General features: G+C 35.7%; 2 protein-coding genes across 2 annotated transcripts in view; one reads left to right on the forward strand and one right to left on the reverse strand.

Moving 5' to 3' along the window:
• LOC105426706 (mitochondrial ribosome-associated GTPase 2) overlaps positions 1 to 19305 on the forward strand; it is a 76661-nt gene that overhangs the window by 214 nt on the left and 57142 nt on the right. The gene's annotated exons all lie outside the window — the stretch shown is intronic.
• Root (ciliary rootlet coiled-coil, rootletin) lies at positions 1013 to 18337 on the reverse strand. Its single transcript, XM_089075057.1, has 27 exons — positions 18126 to 18337; positions 11880 to 11966; positions 10715 to 10936; positions 10126 to 10328; positions 9647 to 10034; positions 9397 to 9552; positions 9027 to 9326; positions 8710 to 8946; positions 8514 to 8650; positions 8261 to 8421; positions 8053 to 8183; positions 7620 to 7982; positions 7153 to 7512; positions 6851 to 7043; positions 6384 to 6743; positions 6128 to 6313; positions 5803 to 6047; positions 5517 to 5732; positions 5245 to 5446; positions 5048 to 5154; positions 4776 to 4952; positions 4586 to 4693; positions 4325 to 4504; positions 3999 to 4211; positions 3626 to 3931; positions 3108 to 3491; positions 1013 to 2506 (listed from the first exon to the last, which is right to left on the reverse strand). Exons 1-27 carry the CDS (start codon positions 18132 to 18134, stop codon positions 2228 to 2230), a joined length of 5910 nt encoding a protein of 1969 aa, XP_088931183.1. The 5' UTR covers positions 18135 to 18337; the 3' UTR covers positions 1013 to 2227.

Below are 19305 nucleotides of genomic sequence, written 5' to 3' on the forward strand. Positions count from 1 at the left end.
TCTTCTACATTCCATATCTAAAAGCGCCTTCTTTAATCATCTCATCGACGTTTTTAATTTTAATTAAACACAGCGTAAAGATACATGAGGCATATTCTCTGTACCTGAACTTCTCATAGGAATCATCTTTTCTCTTTTTTTCCTCCAATAGGGAAAGAAATAGAGCGAAGATGAACTATGCAAGGAGTTCGGGTAAAAAGAATAGGTTCGTGGTCTATTCTTTATAGCCGAACTATGATATACTCATTGTTACTTAAAAAAAGAGATAAATATATCTTTAAAGTTTAGCGAAAGCGAGAAAGAGAATTTTGATGCAATCTAGTGCAGCAATAAAGAACAGGCCTAAATTCGCATGATCGGGATATCGTGACGATGTTTGATTTGCGAAATCGAGATGCGATACGTCTGATGAAAAGAAAAAAAAGAAAGATTTCGCCTAAGACGATCGGTTTTGCCGACTATCGCGAATAATTAAAATAAAAGAATTCCGGGGGTGATTTCGATTCTCTCGAAATTTCGAATTTCCCGGAAATGAAATTTCGCACCGCGGAATTTTTTACGAGCCCATATCGCACAGATTTTGCAACTATATTGCAGCAACATTGCTGCAATATTGGCAGTAATGTTGTCGCAATATAGCTGCAAGGTTTATGCCGTATGGGAAGCGATTATTTCCTTTTCGATCGTATTCCATATCATAAGCCGGACGATTCAATCGAGGCAGGCTACAATTTTAGTGCAGGACTGGATGTCTATATTCTCAATAATAAAGAACAGACACAGTCCACTTCGCTGTCACTTATGTCTGTACTTTTCAGTCCGCTCTTCCCTAGAACAGCACGCCGTTCTCTACATTTTACTTTGGTATAAATGTATTCAGTGGCTTTGTATCTATCTGATAATCGGAAGCATATCTCTACAATTTGCTCTCCTGTTTGCTGATTTACTTTGGTCTCGGAAACGAGACTAAACATAGCATCTGTTTTTTTTTTTTTTTTTTTTTTCTGTACTGCCGCCTACTTTATAAGCACTTTTCGTTACGTAAATCACCAGAGCGCATATGCGCTTCTTTCCTTGATAATAAATATGTCTTTTTTGATCTGTCACGAACTAAATGTCTATCTTCAATATCTAATATAAATAAATAAATAAATAAATACGTACGTTGGTCAATAACAATACTGATGGACGGATCATGGACTAGTATACTCAACTTAAATTAACATATTCATTATAAAATTTTGTTAAGAATGTTAAATAATTTCTACGTTTATATATTCTCATTTGAAGATTAATTAATGTTATGGATCATGAGATCTTTGTTAATGTTATGAATCATGAGATCTCTTTTCTCTTTACAATAATTGCTGGATATATAACTGGTTTCTATGTAAAATTTCTTTTCAGTCGATAGATAAGAATCGAGAAAGAAAGTTGCGAGTATTATTAATTTAGCTATTAATTTAGCTACATATTCTTATGAAATGTAAAACGCACATCGCAAAGACATATTTCATGCATAATAAACTGCATGAAATATGACTAAGTCTTTCTCATGCAATGTTAATCATTGGAAGCATAAACTTTGTATAAAAAAGTGATAAAAGTTTAATATATCCAATGTAAAAATCGTATATCAAATAAAATATAGTCATCAAAAAATCCGCAATTATTGTTCTAATTATAAAATACCAAAAAGCGCTACGAATTCATCGCGGTAATCTTGATAATCTCGATATATCCTGATATTTCTCTAACGACTTCAATACATAATGCTCAAGCGCACATCGAACGATATTTTTATGTATATAAGATTTAATTGTATCCTGTATATCCTCAAGAAAGATATAATTTAAGTACCTATATATCGACATAAACGAAGGCTGAAAATCATAACGATGTAAATTAGTATAACCTGATTATTAAAAAAAATATTATATTGTCTTTGCAATCACTAGAATTTACAACGTATTTTATTTCTTATCAATGTAAATGTATTAAAATTTAATTTATTTTATTATGAAACGAAATAAAAAGGACACTTAGAAGAAAGAAACATGAATAACTCGTGTTTCAATATATTCTGACTTACATCACTATGATTCTCAGCTTGTCAAATACACAAATATATAAGCACTTTAATTAAGATGTATATAAGTAAGCTACGCTTGATAAATATATACTGGCAGTTTTTCGAGAAAAGTTCAGTCAGCGATTACTTTTTGCATTATTTAAGTTGTGACGGAGTGTTGGATCTGTAAGATGGCGGAGCAGGTAAAGCTAATGACGGTGGCAGACTGGCGGTACTTGTCAGAGTAGAATCCAATTTGCGTGCTTCGTGTTCCAATAACACCGCGTCAAGCGATGGATCTTGCGACACGGTTTTCAAAGAGTCGCCCAATGCCTGCCGCAATTGTTGCATTTCTCTACCGGCTCGCGAACTCCGTAAAACGTACAGTTGCCTGCGCTTTATCTCCTGATTGAGCTGCTCCCGCAATAATTGTATCTACAAGAGAATTATATTTTATAAAAATTTATGCATGATAAACATATATATTAGATCTACATACAAATACGATATATATATATATATATATATATATATATATATATATATATATGTTAGATCTACATACACACAGCTTCTATTGCGAAAGATACAAGATATGTATTCTCGGTCATTGAATTTTAATGCAGAAAGCACAATTTTGCTAAAGTATCTTAAAATTTGCCAGATATAAATTTAGAAGCACTTGTTTCTTAAGTCATCATCAAATAATTATATTCATATTTCAAATAATTACATTTAAATTGGTTATTAAAATATAAAAAATTTTTGTAGCATTATCATCATGTTTAAATATCCTACATAATTATTTTAATGGCATAACAAAAGATTTCAGATTTATATCTATCCAAATTTGTAAGTATTTCAGCAAAATTGTTTTTTTTTGCGTAACAATTATTTTTTGGAGTTATATAAATTTAATAAGCTTTCTATTATTAATATTACCAGAAATGCCTGTTTTCCTTTTCTTCTTTTCCACTTTTATGTTTCCAGTGTAATTAAAATGTAATTTTTAAATATTTATATATTTAATACATACCTGATTTTCCAAACGCGATACTTGTTGACGATGGCTCTGCTCTCTTGCCTCCAATAATTTTTCAGCTTGCAATTGCGCGGCTCTGATCCGTTCTAATTCGCTTCTATCTCGACTTGTATCCAATAGCGAATGTGAAGAATGGATATACGTTGATTTCATGCGTATAAGTTCGGCCTCCTTCTCCGCTAATTGAGTCTCTAATTTGCGTATTTTTAATCTCAATTCTCGGTTTTCATGCTCCAAGTGATCGAGGCTATAACTAGTGCCCAGAAGTTCAATGTGTGCTTTCTCTGGGCGTTCATAGCTCTTGCTTCGAGTACTAGCGGTCTTGCTCGAGGTGATCTGACGCTCTAAATTACGTTTGTCAGCTTCTAATAACTTCACCTAAAAAGAAAGATATATTTTATAAATATGAATAGTTCAATTTACATATGTCATTTTTTTATTTTTGTACAAATATTAGTGTTTAAGATATTTGTACAATATTTTGTGTACAAAACGCAGCCGTTTACACTTACCTTATCGTTGAGAGCATCTACTTTTCCTCTCAGCTCGCTTCTTTCTCTTTGAGCAGTTTGCAATTGACGCAATAATTCTTCGTCTTTGGTCGCGCTGCCTTCTGGCGGCCATGTAGATAATCTTAATTGCGATTCTAAGGCCGATCGCTGTACTTCGTTATTGGCTAGCTCATTCTGCAGTCGTGCATTTTGATCAATCAGTGACTGATTGGTATGTTTCAAATTGTTCAAAGTCTGCTGAGCCATTTCCAGACGTTCAGATAATATCCTACGATCATTTTCAGTATTTGAAAGCTGTTTCTGCAACTGAAATAAGATATATTTATGTAGATCAGCGAAAAAAAGTTCTGTTAACAGTAAAACGATCTTTTACCTGCTTAAACTTCTCATTAGTACTTTGAGAGGAAGCAGTAATCTGTATCATGTTGTGTTGTAATAAATTTATCTCACTCTTGAGCTCGCTTTCCGTGGCGGATGCTTTCTCTAATGCTAGTTTTAACTGTTCTATAGTAGATTTTAACGAAGCGCAACGTTCCTCTAAACCTGCCATGGTACGACTTTGCGTGTCAAAGCGGTCTTGCAGCTTCTAAAAAGTATAGCATGGAATTTACATGTAAATTACAAAAAAAATTCTTGAAAAAATATTATTCTCACATTGTAATTAATATTTCGATCCATATATTTTTATCTTGAACCTACCTGAATATATGCTTCTTTTTCTTGCAACATCATTTGCAATCTTTGAAGATCGCCGTCTAGAGACATTCTGTGCAATTCCATTTCTGTTGCACGAGAGTCGCTGTGACGGACTTCTTTCTGAAGATTACGCTTTTCCGTTTCCAATCTGTTCAATTCTTGTTTCATTTTCTCTAGTTTATCCTAAACAAATGCAAAATCATATGCACTTCGAGACTTGTACATATATATAACGATTGTGAGAATATTTCTTCTAAACTATACCTCATACTGAGATTTCTCATCCGATTCGGTAGTCATTTTTATTTCTAAGGTTGTAAGTTTTTCACATAATTGTTCGCATTCCTTTGTCTTTTGTTGGAGCGCATCTAACTGAAAACATATAAACATGAATTTTCCCATTTTCAATGGAATACATTTTTTTCAATGGAAGACATTTTGAAAAATGAAATACCTGTGCTTGATAACCAGTCTGTGCTTGAATTAATTTCGCTTCCATAGATTTCTTCTCTTCCTGAAGCGTTCGAATATTAGCCAGAAGATTGTTGACTTTTGCGTCTATGTTACTCTGGCTTTCTTGCGACTCCTTCAATTGCTTCTTAAAACTGCACAATTCCGTTTTGTAGTCATCCTATTCCATCCAATATTAAATCATAGTCATAACAGTTAACATAACAAATTAATTTATTTAAATCAATTGTACGTAATCGTCAAAATCAAACATACTCTCTCGCGTTCGATTTGAGCTACTTGTTGCATAAGCGATCGAACTCCTTTCCTGACAGCTTCAGGATCGACATCCAGTATGATATCTCTGTCACCATGATCTTGCGCTTAATTATAATACGTTTCTTAATTAATGCGTATTATATATAAGATAACAGTATTATATTACTCGAAATAAAAAATTTTATTCAACTTACCACGTGCCGGACTCCACCTTCTCGAAGGACTCATCAATTTAAATGGCATGTTGACGCTTCCATCCATTTGGATACCGGCGATACGACGTAGCGTAGAACCTACACTGCTCAGTTTCTGCTCCACTTCTTTTTTAGCGGTCTCCAGCTGCGATAGTTGAGCGTCGAGAGCTCTCACCCTGCCTTCGGATCCTCCAAGACGCGCCTGAGATTAAAAATACATCTTTAATCTTTTCTCACAAATCAAGCTCCGGTATTCTCGCTTTTGAGAATACCTTCAGCTCCTGAAGCTGCTGCGTGGCATCGGCCAAGCAAACCTCCAGATTATGTTTCTGATCTTCCAATTTTCTTTCGCGACAGCGACTGTCTTCGAGCCGCACCAACAGCTCTTGCTCTCGGGCACGCCATCTTTCATCTTCCTCATCCGCACGAGCGCGTAGTTTTCCAAGTTCTTGTCGCGTAACTTCCAGACTGTTATCCAAATCGACCACCTGCGACAACGAAATTTGTTACATCGATTGTAAAAGGATTGGAGTGGAAAAGAGCTTCGCATTTCTTCACCTGTTTCTTCACTTGATGCAATTGCAGTTGTAAACGCTCTCTCTCCTCAGTCTCGTTAGCCAATCTGGCCTGCAATTCCTTCTCCTCGTTCTGAGCCTGGGCATTGTTCTCGTGGCATTTTTGCAACTCGTCCTGCGTGAAGCGGAGTTGCTGCTGCAATTGCATCGCGTCGCGTTCCATGTCGCGTATCTGCGCTTGCAGACGCGTCCTCTCGACATCCATGGACGCTTTCGCGTCTTCCAGTGCTAAACACAAACATTTTAATGATTGCTCTGACTCATTGAACGTATAACATCCAACGTCTAGAAGAGAAAATAATACCCACTTGCTATTTTCTGATATGATTCCTCCAACGTTCTTCCCTGTTCCCTTCTTTCGCTCTCAATTTGCTTAACGTATTCCCGCAATTCCTTGTTACTGTTATTGTATTTTTCCTTTTCGTATGTGGTATCCGCCAATTGCCTTCGTACATCCACTAACTCCTTGCGCATTGTTTCATTAACGTTGTCAGCTGCAATAATAAATTAATTATGACAATTAAAATCGAAAAATAAAACAGGTTGGAAAACAAAATTGATTACCGTCTTTGAGTTTCCTGATAGTATCGTGTAATTGATTTTGGAGTCCGTCTACTTTATCCTCCATCATGTGCAGTTGAACTTGCAGCTCTTCAACCTCCCGCTGCGCGGACTCACGTTCCTTCCAAAGCTCCTCTATCTTTAAGTCAAGTTTCATTTTCTCCTCATTAGCCCTCAACTTCGTCTCGTCCAATTTTGTTCTGAGACGATTTAATTCGTCACGCAGTTGATTCGTATTATTACGTTCTTGCTCGGCGCGTGCTGCGGCCTCTCTTTTAACACGTTCTAAAGTATTCTTTTCTTCTTCTAATTCACGCATAATAGCGTCAATCTTTTCAATTAAAGCCTGTTGATCGTGATGCGCTAATAATATAAATTCAAATATATTTTTATTAATATATTATTAAAATATATCTTGTAACATTATATTATTATAGATATTATTTAATTAATAATATTGACTTGCGCACCTATTAAAAGTGCCTGTTGTTTATCATTCTCGGCTCTAAGAAGCGCTTCTTCATGTTGTTTACACAAATTCTCTATATGTTGCTGCAACTCTTCTATTCGCAATTGCAATTGACTGATCTCTTCATTCTTCTCTCCCTCCATTTGCAATAAAGATTGTTGTAATCGCTTTTCTAAACTTATTCTTATTTGCTCCTAAAGATAAAAGAGAATAAAGACGAATAATATAGAAGTAACATAAAATTTATTTATTGATTAAATAACCAAGGAAGAAAATAAAAAAATTCGACAAATAATTAAATACCTTTTCGTCATTTATTTTTTTAATGCTATCTTCTGATTGTCTCTTCATATTGGATATAACTTGTTGAAATTCTGCGACTTGATCGCCACTCTGTTGTGTAAGTGATTGCTTGATATCCTGCGCACGTTTTTCACTGTTCTCTAGCTCCTTTGTTAATCGCGTTATTTGTCCCTTCAAACTTTCTTGTTTTATTAACATCTCTTTTTGCTCTTTCTCCAACTGTGTTTTCTTGATATGCGTGGCTTCCAAATTAGTTTGTGTATCAAACAATACCCCTTCCAATATTTCTTTCTCAGTGCGCATTGACGCAAGCTGCTCTTGCAATCTTTGAAATTCCTTTTCGTTTGTTTCTAAGAGTACCTGCATAAACAAACAAATTATTTGATTGTTTTTATATAACAAAATTTTTATATAAAAAAACCTTAAAATGATAATAAAATGTTAATATATATCATAATCGTTCTTGCCTGTTTCTCCTCGTTATCTTTCACAAGATCTTTCAAGTTCCTATTTATCCGCGCATTCATTTCGTTGGATTGTTCTAATCTTTGTCTGAGTCTCATGAGCTCTTCGTTTAACGTTTCCTTCTTTCGCGCCAGGACCGACAACTGATTACTCAAATCACTGCGCTCGCGAGTTATTTGACCCAATTCCATTTCCACCTTCTCCTTTTCTATTTCCAGAAATTTAATCTTTTCGTTCAACGTAACTTTTTCAGATTCACAATCAAGTCGAGTTTGCTCGGCTTGCAGAAGTTCCTTTCTCAACGAATTCAGATCCCCCTGTTGATCGATGCACTGACTTGCAAGCTTATTTTTCTCGTCTGCCATCTACAATAAATCTATATAATAATATCAATATATCAAATATATATTACTAGTAATAATATTAGTATCATACTTTTTTCAATTCTTCTTGCAATCTTTGTTTATCTTGTTCATGATTAGAACATATCGCTTCCATTTTCATTAAAATTTCCTGTATGTCTGACTTTTCCAATAATATCCGTTCGAGTTCCAACTCAAGATCACCTATAAATCATTTACATGAGTCATTTATATAATAATTTATTCAAAATATCAATTATTTGAGTAACATCATGAAATACCTTTGCTTTTCTCAATTTGAGAGATTAATCCGTCAGTTTCTAATTTCTGCTGTTCCAACATATCTTTAGCGAGGTAAGCTTTACTTAAATCCTCCCGTAATGTCAAAATTTCTTCTCTCATTTTACTGCATCTATCTTCCTCTGATCGTAAACTTAATTCTCTAAAAATAGTTTTAATATGCATTTATATATAATAATTTATAAGAGAATTAAATCAAATTATGGTATAAGATACAATTATTAATTTATTTACTTTAAATCGACATCTTCCGACGCTCTGCTAAGTTCATTCTGCAGATATAATTTTTCATCTTCCAGATTGTCGCACAGCTTTTGTAATTTATTAACAGTTTTTTGAAGTTTCTCATAGTTATTTTTAAGAGCCTCCATCTAAAAATTAAGTAATGCTTATATCTTTAATAAGAAAAGATAAATAGTTCGAATCCTACCGTGCTGTTAAGCTCCACTTTGTTTTTATCCAATGCATTTTTCTCCAATTTCACATTATCGAGACTCTTCTGCAGCATCTCCTTCTCTTGACCCAGTTGTGTGCACTGCGAACGGCATGCGTCCAACTGAGAGATCAATTCCGCAACTCTTGCATTTAACGCCTGAGCGTTTTCCTCTGCGATGTCGCACTGTTTGCGCATCATTAAAATCTGTTCCCTGTTCGTTTGTGACTTTATCTGCGAAAAATTCAGCATAAATAAAACATAATTTCTAAATGCTGTAAAGCAAATCTTCTTCTCTCTTCGGACGCCGGTACCTGTAACTCGCGTATCGTTAATTGATATTTTTGCAGAGCTGCTCGTACTGCGCTTATAGTGCTCTCGGCAAGCGCCGGTATGTTACTTCGCGCGCTCCTCTTCGGCGATCTCTGCGGGTTCGGTCCGCTCGAGGACACGTGAATATGCGAGGGTGTCTGCTTTGCATCCGCATCCCGACTCTCGGCGTCTTGAATCACGGCATGCGCGATGTCTCGTAACGCGGATTCCAACACCTCGATGTCCTCCTGCATACGCGCGGTCTGAGCCACCGCCGCCTCGGAAACGCCGCATCTCTCCTCCTGCACATTGGGAAACGTACGTCGCGTTTTCACTCGATACAAATTACATTTGAGGCAAATTGATGTTTACTAAATTGCGAATTTCTCGAATAAGCTGGTCTATTCGGTCATCCTTGGTACGAATTTCATGCTGATTGGCAGCTTGCTGTTGCTTGAGTGCCGTAATCTCTGTTTTCAGAACAGTCACAGCTTGTGCTTCTTCCTGTTGTTGCATTCTCTGGGCCGGCTAAAAGTAAAAAGTAAAAAGTACAATGCAAAATATTCAAACAGAGAACGTAATTATCAAATTTAAAAACAATTTAATTATGAAAAGATCTTACTGTAGATTGCGTTGTAGCCGTAGCTTGAAGTTTCATGGTAAAGTTCGCACTGTTGCATGCCGATGTCATCTCGTTGGATGACGAGATAATTTCGTTTCGCAGTTTCGACAAATCCCTTTCCGTGGTAGATTTCATTTCCGCAAACAGTCTTTTAACGGAGACAACGTCGCGCCATAGATTCAGTAATCGATTATGCTCAGAGATGTAATATTCGTTGAATGCCTGTTCTTCTTCCTTCCATTCGTCTTCCTTAATGGCCAATTCCTCTCTCAAAATATCCCAGTCGTTGCTTAATTTCTGCAAATCGTTGGTCAGCGCCTCGTTCGTCTGATGAGACTCCTCGAGTTGATCCTTCAGGGATGCGTTTAATTGCAAAAGTTCTTCACATCTATGAAAAGAAAGAAAGAAATCTTTCTCAAATACAGCATGAATCAATATATTTATTCGATTGCTTAATTCGTATTGCTGCTTTCACGTACTTTCGCCGTTCCTCTCCGAGTTTTTTCAAGGCAGTATCCAAGTCGTGAATCTGCTCCTCGCGCACATCTCGAAGTGTCTGATGAGCAGCTTCCAGCACGGTGGTGGATGACACTGTGGCTGTCGCTGGTTTACTGGTATCGCACGGAATCGTTTCTGCCATTTGATTTTCCAGTTCCGAACATCTCTGTTTATATTGCAGAACCTGAAAGCAAATTTTATTATTAGTTGCAGGATTCAGAAAATTATTTTTGAAAAGTAACTCATAATCGTTACTCAGAAAATGAATTTTTCCAATTTCCATTATTTCCATTATTTTTTCGAACCTAATTTTTCGAAGAAGTCTTTTCTTTAAAACTCTTTCATGCTCGTTTCATATAAATTTGTTACATTTATTATCATCCAAAAATTTAAGTACATTATCGTTAATAAACATATATGACATCGTTATTAATCCGTTATTGGAAAAAATAATGCATTACTTTATTATTTTATTTGATTAGATTATTTGTTTATCATCGGCAAATTTTTTAATAAATTTGCGCACCAGCTAGATTTAATCACTTAATGAGACAAATCTGTGATACTTGCCTTAGCTTGTAATCGCGAGACAAGAGCGGCTTGATGTTGCTGAGCCTGCCGATATGTGTCCAAACGTCTTTTGTAACTCGCAGTCTCCTCTTCCAAGCGATGACGAAGCTCATAATTCTGTCTGACAAGAGCTTCTGGTGACAGATCTTCGTCACTACACTGTTCTTCTATGACACCCCCGCTGCGTGCAGAATCCATCTTACTTCCACTGCTTCGTTCCGTCTACAAAATGCATAATTTTTTTGTTGCACTTTACACCGCTATATCGTGTCATTTTCTAGTTCATATCTATTTTTATTCAATTAAAAACACTTTTGTATTACACTAACACGCTAAATTTTATTCACTAATTGATATCAATATAAAGGCAATATGAGGGAGAAGAAAAACTGTGTACTACGTACAAGATAAATCATATTATTATTAACAAAATTTATTTTATTGTACATTTTATTTTAAATTATTTTATATATAATTGTATGTTTAATTTTATACATGATTAAAATATGATAATTAATTTTAATTTAAAATCAACAATTATTTTTAATGTAGTATTAGTACACATTATATTAATAATTTATATAAATATGTAATAAATATAAAGGGATGGTATCAAAAACATGCACGAAGTCGTGTGCATCTTTAAACTTGGTTAGAATTCTGTTTATTATGAATCTATTGTGAGTTGCCATAGCAATGGTGACGTCACATTCATTGACGTAATAAACTGCTTCAGCATAAAAATGATACACACTCTAAAAACTTTTATTAGCAAATATTAAAATAGGAAAATTTTATAAATTTAAATTTATAGAAATTTAATTTAATTACAAACCAGTGTTTTTTATAATACAAAGTTTTATATTAAATCACAAAACTGTGTATGCACACATTTTATGTACATTACATCATTCTATCTTTTATTATTGAATTCATGAACGTTTTTATATATATTAATTTATGATAATATAATTGGACATATAATGAAATACAGAAGTAACAGAAATAAAATAAATTTTAATTAATTTAATCATATTTCAATTAAAATGAAATTGTTTTTTCTTTATTTTGTATAACATTTTTAAAGAAGCAGCAGTTTTATTAGTTTTTGTATACAATTATCGATATTTGCGTTCATAATTTTGTCTTTCTTTTTTTCTTTTACCTCCTTAGCTTTAGTAGAAGCTCTGAGAAACGGTGGTCGCCGCCTGTCCATCTGTCCTCGTGCCGATAATTGAAGTTTCGAAACTGGCTGCAACAGACGCGTGATTTCTTTCCGTTAATTTCACACAATTAATTTAAGCATCCTACTTTACATATCAACTTTAATCGAAGATTTCGTCCATGAGCAATCTGTCTTCAGAGTATTATTTGAATATTTCCTGATATTTTTGCGAATTTTTAACGAGACGCGCTCGAGCTTATCGTCGCAATTACCCCTGATTGCAGAAATAATAATCTGTTTTCTCAGTTGAGATACTTTGACGGACAGATTAAAACTAATTAAATTGGTAAAACAACACGATTAATCTGCATCTATCCGGTATGAGCTTTTATGCTTGTAAATCTTTATTAACTCCTCCTAATAGTTGAACCCACGACCGCTGATATGTATTTTAACGCGTTTAGAGTTATGATAGGTCAGCTTGTTTAATGATTGCAGTACAAAGACAGTCTTTGCTATCAAAATACGCTATTATCGTGCCATTATCGTACACGAAGACGAAACAAATTGATGGAGTAGAAGTTCTAAACACTTTTTATGTTTTGTCTCCGTCATTATATCTTTCATCTCGACCGTGTTATTTTGGAATAAGCTACACATTAACAAGATAATACTTAACATTTTCTTTTTTTAGTTTTACATGCTCGTTAAGGTGATAAAAATCACAAAATTAGTATTATTTTACATAAATTAAATAATATTGTAATTAATTGATTTTCGCGTTAGGTCTATTGATTTTGTCATGTTATTATAACATCGAAAACAATTAGGGATGTTGATAAAAAGATAAAAAATAATTTTTGCATGCATGTTTTTTTATCTTTTTATTGATATTATATTCTTAATTTTTTTTTACATCAATGATTAGGCATGGATCGTATAATAATCTCTTGTCAAGACAGTACTAGTTTTACTCTGTAATGATTACAACGGTTTTGAATGTGTTGTTGGCGGCGAGGAATGGTGTGCTGTTGATGCATGAATAGGACCTGCGGTTTATCTCGCGGCGTTTATTAGTCCAGGTGCTAAATTCTCATGGGGTGTTGGCAACCGCGTACAATCGCGCTAATAAATGGCCGCTGAGATGTGCCGTGAAACCATGCCGCGTGATCAACCCTATAAAATCGCCGATCGACTGTTTCACCCTTCGCGCCCTTTGACAGCTTCGTTATAAAGAAATCGGCAATAATCCGTCGACGCAAGAAAATTTTAATGATATCTAAGACAAAGCGATTGTCGAAAGTTGAAATTGATTTCATCCTCTGTTTTGGGTCGCCCTCCTTATCGTAAAAACTTTCTATGATTTCGAAACTACGTCTAGCATCTACGTCTCTCCATGACGCAACTGATAATAGGATGACGTGCGATTGATAATCGGCAGGTTACTGAACGCCTCTCGGCGAAAACTACAATCTAGAATGAACGCGCAGAATTTGTTAAACGACCAAAAATGTCAAGTCGACTCAAGAATTTACGTTGAAACGATCAATGGAAACTATAACCGATTCAGGCGATGCATTCAAGTAATCGTGACAGCTTAAAATCGTAGGAAGTCTTCGTTTGGAAGTCAAAAGCGGTGTCCTCGCCGGTGATATCCTGGCGGACCAGGTTGAGCATATATCGATTGGTGCCATTCAGTGCCTGGTAGTGGCTTGGGCTTCTTCTACTTCCCATTCGCTCAGATACTAGAGACCCTTCGGTTCCCTTCGGTCAGGGAAGACAAAAATTAGACACGGGCTCGCCGTACTCGAGTTAAACGCTTTGCCCAAAAAGAGGGATCCGATTTCCTCAGAAAAATCGAGGGAAAGAAGAACACGTTGTTTCCTTCGATTCGCGTGATATTGGAAAAAAAAAAAAACAATTTAATTCTGATTCGCGAAAATAAAAATCAAAATCTCGAATCTCGAAATGACTTTATGTCGAGTAAGGCGTTTTGTGACGGTGATTTTTTTTTTCCTACGTAAAATTATTCCAAACGGATGATTCAGAGATATCTCTTTTTCGGCGCTGGATTATATCGCTGACCGACATAAATGCGCGCAATTATAAAACATGTTCCCAAACCTCCCGGCGATTCATTGGAGGCGCACGTGCCGCGCGGAACGTAGTTTAACATTGGACTTTGAGATCAACATATAATTTCAGATAATCGTATTTGTCACGAGTGACAAATGAAGTGCGGAAATGTCCGACTCAAAGTGCAAGACTTCGTTTCGGTATCAATGACGACCCAGACTCCAATGTTGCGAGAGAGGCGTCTTCATTTATTACGCATCGATAGCGATATCTCGTAGGCAATAGCATTTTTTTATAGCGAGGAAGAAGAAGCATACACAAAAACATCGATTTTTGAGTCTGTCACTCGCGGCCCTCGTGCTTGATAGCCGCTCGATCGCCGCAAGGCCGTTCAACGCGAGAAAAATAAGTAGTTGAAAGTTTGTCACGGAATCTTCCTTTCCTTTTTCTTCTCTCTCTTTTTTTTTTTTTTTTTTTTAATCATGGAATTTCTGTTCTCGCTCATTGAGACCTCATCGTCGGATCGAGCCGTGTCTGCCTGTCTGTATCTGACAAGTAAATTTTTGCAGACTATGGCTTCGTGGGTCAGCGAGACCATATCTCCTTTTCCCTCTTTCTCTCGATCCTCTCGCTTCCTCCCGCGATGATAAGCACGTTGTGAAGTACTGTGCACGGGTTTTTACCAGTAGGGGAGTCCATTCTAATGTTCATCTTCTTCCTTCTTTTTTTTTTCTCCTCTACTCTTTCCCTTTCCGTCGAGACGGGCAAAGTCGAGAACGCGGTATCACTCGTATATTCCGAGAAATTTCACCTTCGGCGAAAGTTGATTTTTTTTTTTTTATGACGAAAGTCATGTAGCCTGTTGCGTTGGAAATGCGGATTCCGATGTTGTGTCGATCGATGAATCGATAGGGAAACTAGGGCTACGTTCGGAAATACGACCCGAGTGACTCTGCGCATCATCTTTTCCTTGTTGTTCATTGAATGTTAAACAAGGATAAAGTAACGCGGAAGCACCTTAGTGATGTTTCCGAATGTAGTTTTAGATAATGCGTAAACTACCGACGATGGTCTATACAATCGCGTCATAGCGTGAGAGAATTCATATCGCCGTGCGAACATTCACGGTCACGCGGTTTCGTAAGGGATGGCCTATCGTTGCCCTTGTGATCGTGTGCAGACTGCACCAATTCACATTTCGTTATCGTATATGTGTTGCAAACTTTATTAAGAGATCAACTATTATTATAAAATCGCGAGACGCATTTAGAGAACTAATCTTCATAGTTACTCCCCGATAACATTTCCCAATGGCACGTTATCGCTTGTTATACCGAGGGAAAAAAAAAATTATAAAAAATCACGGAAAATGCTGCATCGTGCGTGAAACGTGATTTTGTTATTAAAATGTATTTACGATAACTGCTTTTTGATTTTCCGATAGTATTTCGAAACACTTCTGTTAACATCTTTGATTTTTATTCATCGTCTTTAGAATCGGTTTTACTCACGGATTTTCTTAAGCCATTGACGCGATCTCGTCCCACATTTTGACATGAAATCTACGATGAGTGGAAAAAAAAAGAGAAGAAATCGCACGCGGAAATTACTGGTCAATGTCCAATGATTAGTATTCGAAGTCCAATGTGCTAAAATGATATCACACAAACTATGTCACTTATAAAAACAAGAAATTCTCAAAGAACAAGAAACTAAGAAATTGAAAGAAATAAAAACATGCGAATTACACGACATAATAATATAAACATATATACATATTGATACATAGAAAATCAAGCATATCTGTTTATTAACAAGTACCGATCGAAATGTTGCATCAGCGCAGTTGATACAATTATATAACGGTAATGAACATTGCCCGCGGTGATTTGTAAACCGCAGCGTTTTTCGGAATTATGCAACGCACGGATATGTGATAACGTTTTTTGCGATTTGCTTCAAACCGAAACGCATCCGGCACTTATAAAAATTTATTCCGATCGCGAAGGGATTTCTTTCAATGAGATCGGCTCGTTGGAGTCCTGCGAGATCCTCGAGGAAAAACAGTGTTACAAAGGATATTGTACCCCGTTGCGTATATCGCCCTATCGATCGAGCTTTTCATCGTCGTCGTGAGTGTGTACGCATATTGAAATGCGCACCGAGTTTGCACTTCGTGCGTGAGTACACACGCACGTGAGTGAATATATGTGACGCATATATCGTGCGTTTGCCTTATCATCAGAAAAGTGAAACACGGCTCGGGGTCTGTTGTTTAAAAGATCCTTATTTGCCGACAGTCCCTGATATAATGATCGCAAGAAAAAAAAATTTGTATTTGTTGAAAAAAAAATTGTATCTCTGTCTAATAAAAGAAATCCTCAACACTTGAAACACTTTACTTTATTAATTTAATAAAAAGGAAAGCGGACGCGCTTATTTTCAGCATGAAATGATGCAAATTGCATCGTTCGCATTTAGCGTTAAAAATATTTCCGAATACGTTTTTATCTCTCGTACACATTACACGTATGATTATCGAGAGCACATGTAACGGAGCGGACATGTGACCGGTGAATGAGGGTGCAACACGTGACAGAATGAACCCCAGTTCATGAATAGATGATTATGATTTTACGACACACCCTTTGTAACGAATGCGTCATAGTCTGTGAAACTGCCCAGTGGTCATTCTCGATTTACGGACACGGATTTCTTTTACCATACATATTAGCCGGACCCAGAAGATTCTATATTTATCATTAAATTTACATTTATAATTTCATTAAACGGAATTGAAAATAAATTTGTATGACGTCAAAGCAATTTTTATTAATTATTGCGATTACTTCTTGATTGCAACACATTTCTTCATTTAGGAAGAAATTATTCCATTCCTTTTTGAAGAAACTCTGAATGTTTGAATCCCTTTCAAATTAAATTTAAATAAAAAATCTTTTTTTTTATTTTGCCAAAGAGACAAAAAAATAAGAGTTATTTTAATACATTATATTATACAATAAATGATCATTCTTTTGCACATCATGCACACGGTAAATAATTCCGTGCGTAGACAATGAAAAATATATATATAAATCACATAAATTTATATATCTATATATATAAATATATATATATAATAAAAGTTTATTAATGAATCAGTTATATATATATATATATATATATGTGTGTGTGTGTGTGTGTGTGTGTGTGTGTGTGTGTGTGTGTGTGTGTGTGTGTGTGTGTGTGTGTGTGTGTGTGTGTGTGTGTGTGTGTGTGTGTGTGTGTGTGTGTGTGTGTGTATGTGTATATGTATATAATTCATTAATAAACTTTTATAATTAATCAACTTTTACGTCCATATCAGCTGAATCATGAGAGAATTGGATAGTAATAGGATCTCTTCTCCATACCACTAGAGTTTGTGCGGTTCGGGATAATGAGAAGAGTCAATCAACTCGCTGGCGCGGAACTAGTTAACCGATGTTGCTAACGATTTCATTTCTACGTGAGCGTTTAACTGAACCTTACAGGTCTAACCGCTTGTTTGAAGCGTCGATGAATTACGCGATAAGAGCGGTATAAGTAATTAGATATCGGGAATTCATGTCCAATCAAGAGTTTGGTGACTTCAGATCAGTTTAGCTGAGAACCATTGGAAATTTATGGTATACAGTGTTACATTATATTCATGAAATCAACGAATACATAAACATGCATGATTAATAAAAATTTGTATAATTTGTATAAAAAAATAGAACCATTTTATTTATTTCCTGTGGAATGCAACTCTTAAAGTATTAAAGGATTTAACATTAATACTTACAATGTTTACTTATAAAATCGAACATTCATTTATTATAATATAAAAAATGGATTTTAATTGCACTTCTAATCATTTTCTTATATTTCTCTTGAAGCTCACGTCCACATATATTTTTTATTTTAAATGCAGGGATATATAAAATTCGAAACCGAACGAACAAATTTCTCTTTGATAATTCAGCAACTTGATCTAGTTGAAGTTTCGGAATATAACAGAAAAATACTTTATAATATTCTTTCCTTGTTAATAAAAAAATATTGAACATTATTAATAATTAATTTTATGCACATATTTAATAATCATTGATTATAATATGAAAAAAAAGCATAAGTCACGTAACTTACCCGCGGCATTTTTAAAGTGTGTTTCGATGTTGTGTAAGATCGATGTCTCGATGCTCTTCCGCCGGGGAGGAAGAAAGGGGACCGGAAGCGAGCGCTTTTCTCGGCAACGTAGGAGGACGGTGAGGCGGCGATACGGTTTCCTCAAGGCTTCTCAACAGCGTCCCCTAACAGCGGGGGTGCGATCACTTGCGTTCGCTACGGATGGCCGGACTTCACTGAGGCGCCGCCGACGGATCGGCGTCGCGACGCTTCTGCCGTTTTGTTCCTGGAGATCCCACCGCGGGTGGCGGGATCGCGTGCCGTGCGCGGCGCCTAAACGCGGTCCCCGTTTGCGCCGCGAGTCAATGGGGACGGGGGTGCCGTACGCGAGGGTGTCCCGGCGAGGGAATCGCTCGCGTACGCGGCGAACGAGGGCGGACAACGTAAACGTGGTGCGAACGTGGTTCGAGTTCAGAAGAATCGAAATATGTTACCTGGATGCCGAGTGTAAATGTGGACAGAATGCTCGATTCGGTGATTCTCAATTTGATTAATTTTATATGTTTGATTAATTGATATGTTTTAAAGGACGTGAAAATTTCAAACAATTTTCTAGAAATTTTATGTATGTTACGATAAATAAAACGTAGAAAATGCTATTCATAATGCATAATTTTTTTTTTTTTTTTTCAATGAAATGATCGTGACAGCTATTAGAGATTAGGCTAATAAACAGGAAAAAATATTGTTTATATGATATATATTGTAATATTTATATGATAAATATTGTTTTTATGGTATACGTCTCTGTACATTTAATATACATATATTTATTAACATAATGAATATATAGAACATGAGAACATTTTTATATTCATAGAACACAATTAACGCTAATTGATAATAATAATTAACAATTTTAATTCTGTTTGCCTTTTTCCTCCCTCGACAAAAAAATGATCTTTTAATAAGTTTTCGATTGTTTTTCAGAAAAATAAAATCCAATTTCGAGCATAAGGAGTAGGTATTGAAGCTGTCTTCGTATCCCGATAATTGATGAACAGACGATCCTTCCGTCTTCCGAATATCGTTGCTCGTGCTCGCGCACTAGCCGATCAAAACTTTCTTTTCATGTAATTGCCCGAAGGAACGACGGATATCGTTTCGCATGTTCGACCACGTAATTATTTCCTGCACGCAG

Source organism: Pogonomyrmex barbatus, unplaced genomic scaffold (assembly GCF_055798465.1).
Source record: "Pogonomyrmex barbatus isolate J1 unplaced genomic scaffold, ASM5579846v1 scaffold18, whole genome shotgun sequence".
Lineage (NCBI taxonomy): Eukaryota > Metazoa > Arthropoda > Insecta > Hymenoptera > Formicidae > Pogonomyrmex > Pogonomyrmex barbatus.

What these genes read in the sequence shown, in the direction of transcription:
- Root (XM_089075057.1), bottom strand. An exon ending in CGGCTACAACGCAATCTACA is followed by an intron (nt 9,553 to 9,646) that starts GTAAGATCTTTT and finishes TTTTACTTTTAG; the next exon opens with CCGGCCCAGAGAATGCAACA. An exon ending in TATCGCGTTTGGAAAATCAG is followed by an intron (nt 2,507 to 3,107) that starts GTATGTATTAAA and finishes ATTCTCTTGTAG; the next exon opens with ATACAATTATTGCGGGAGCA.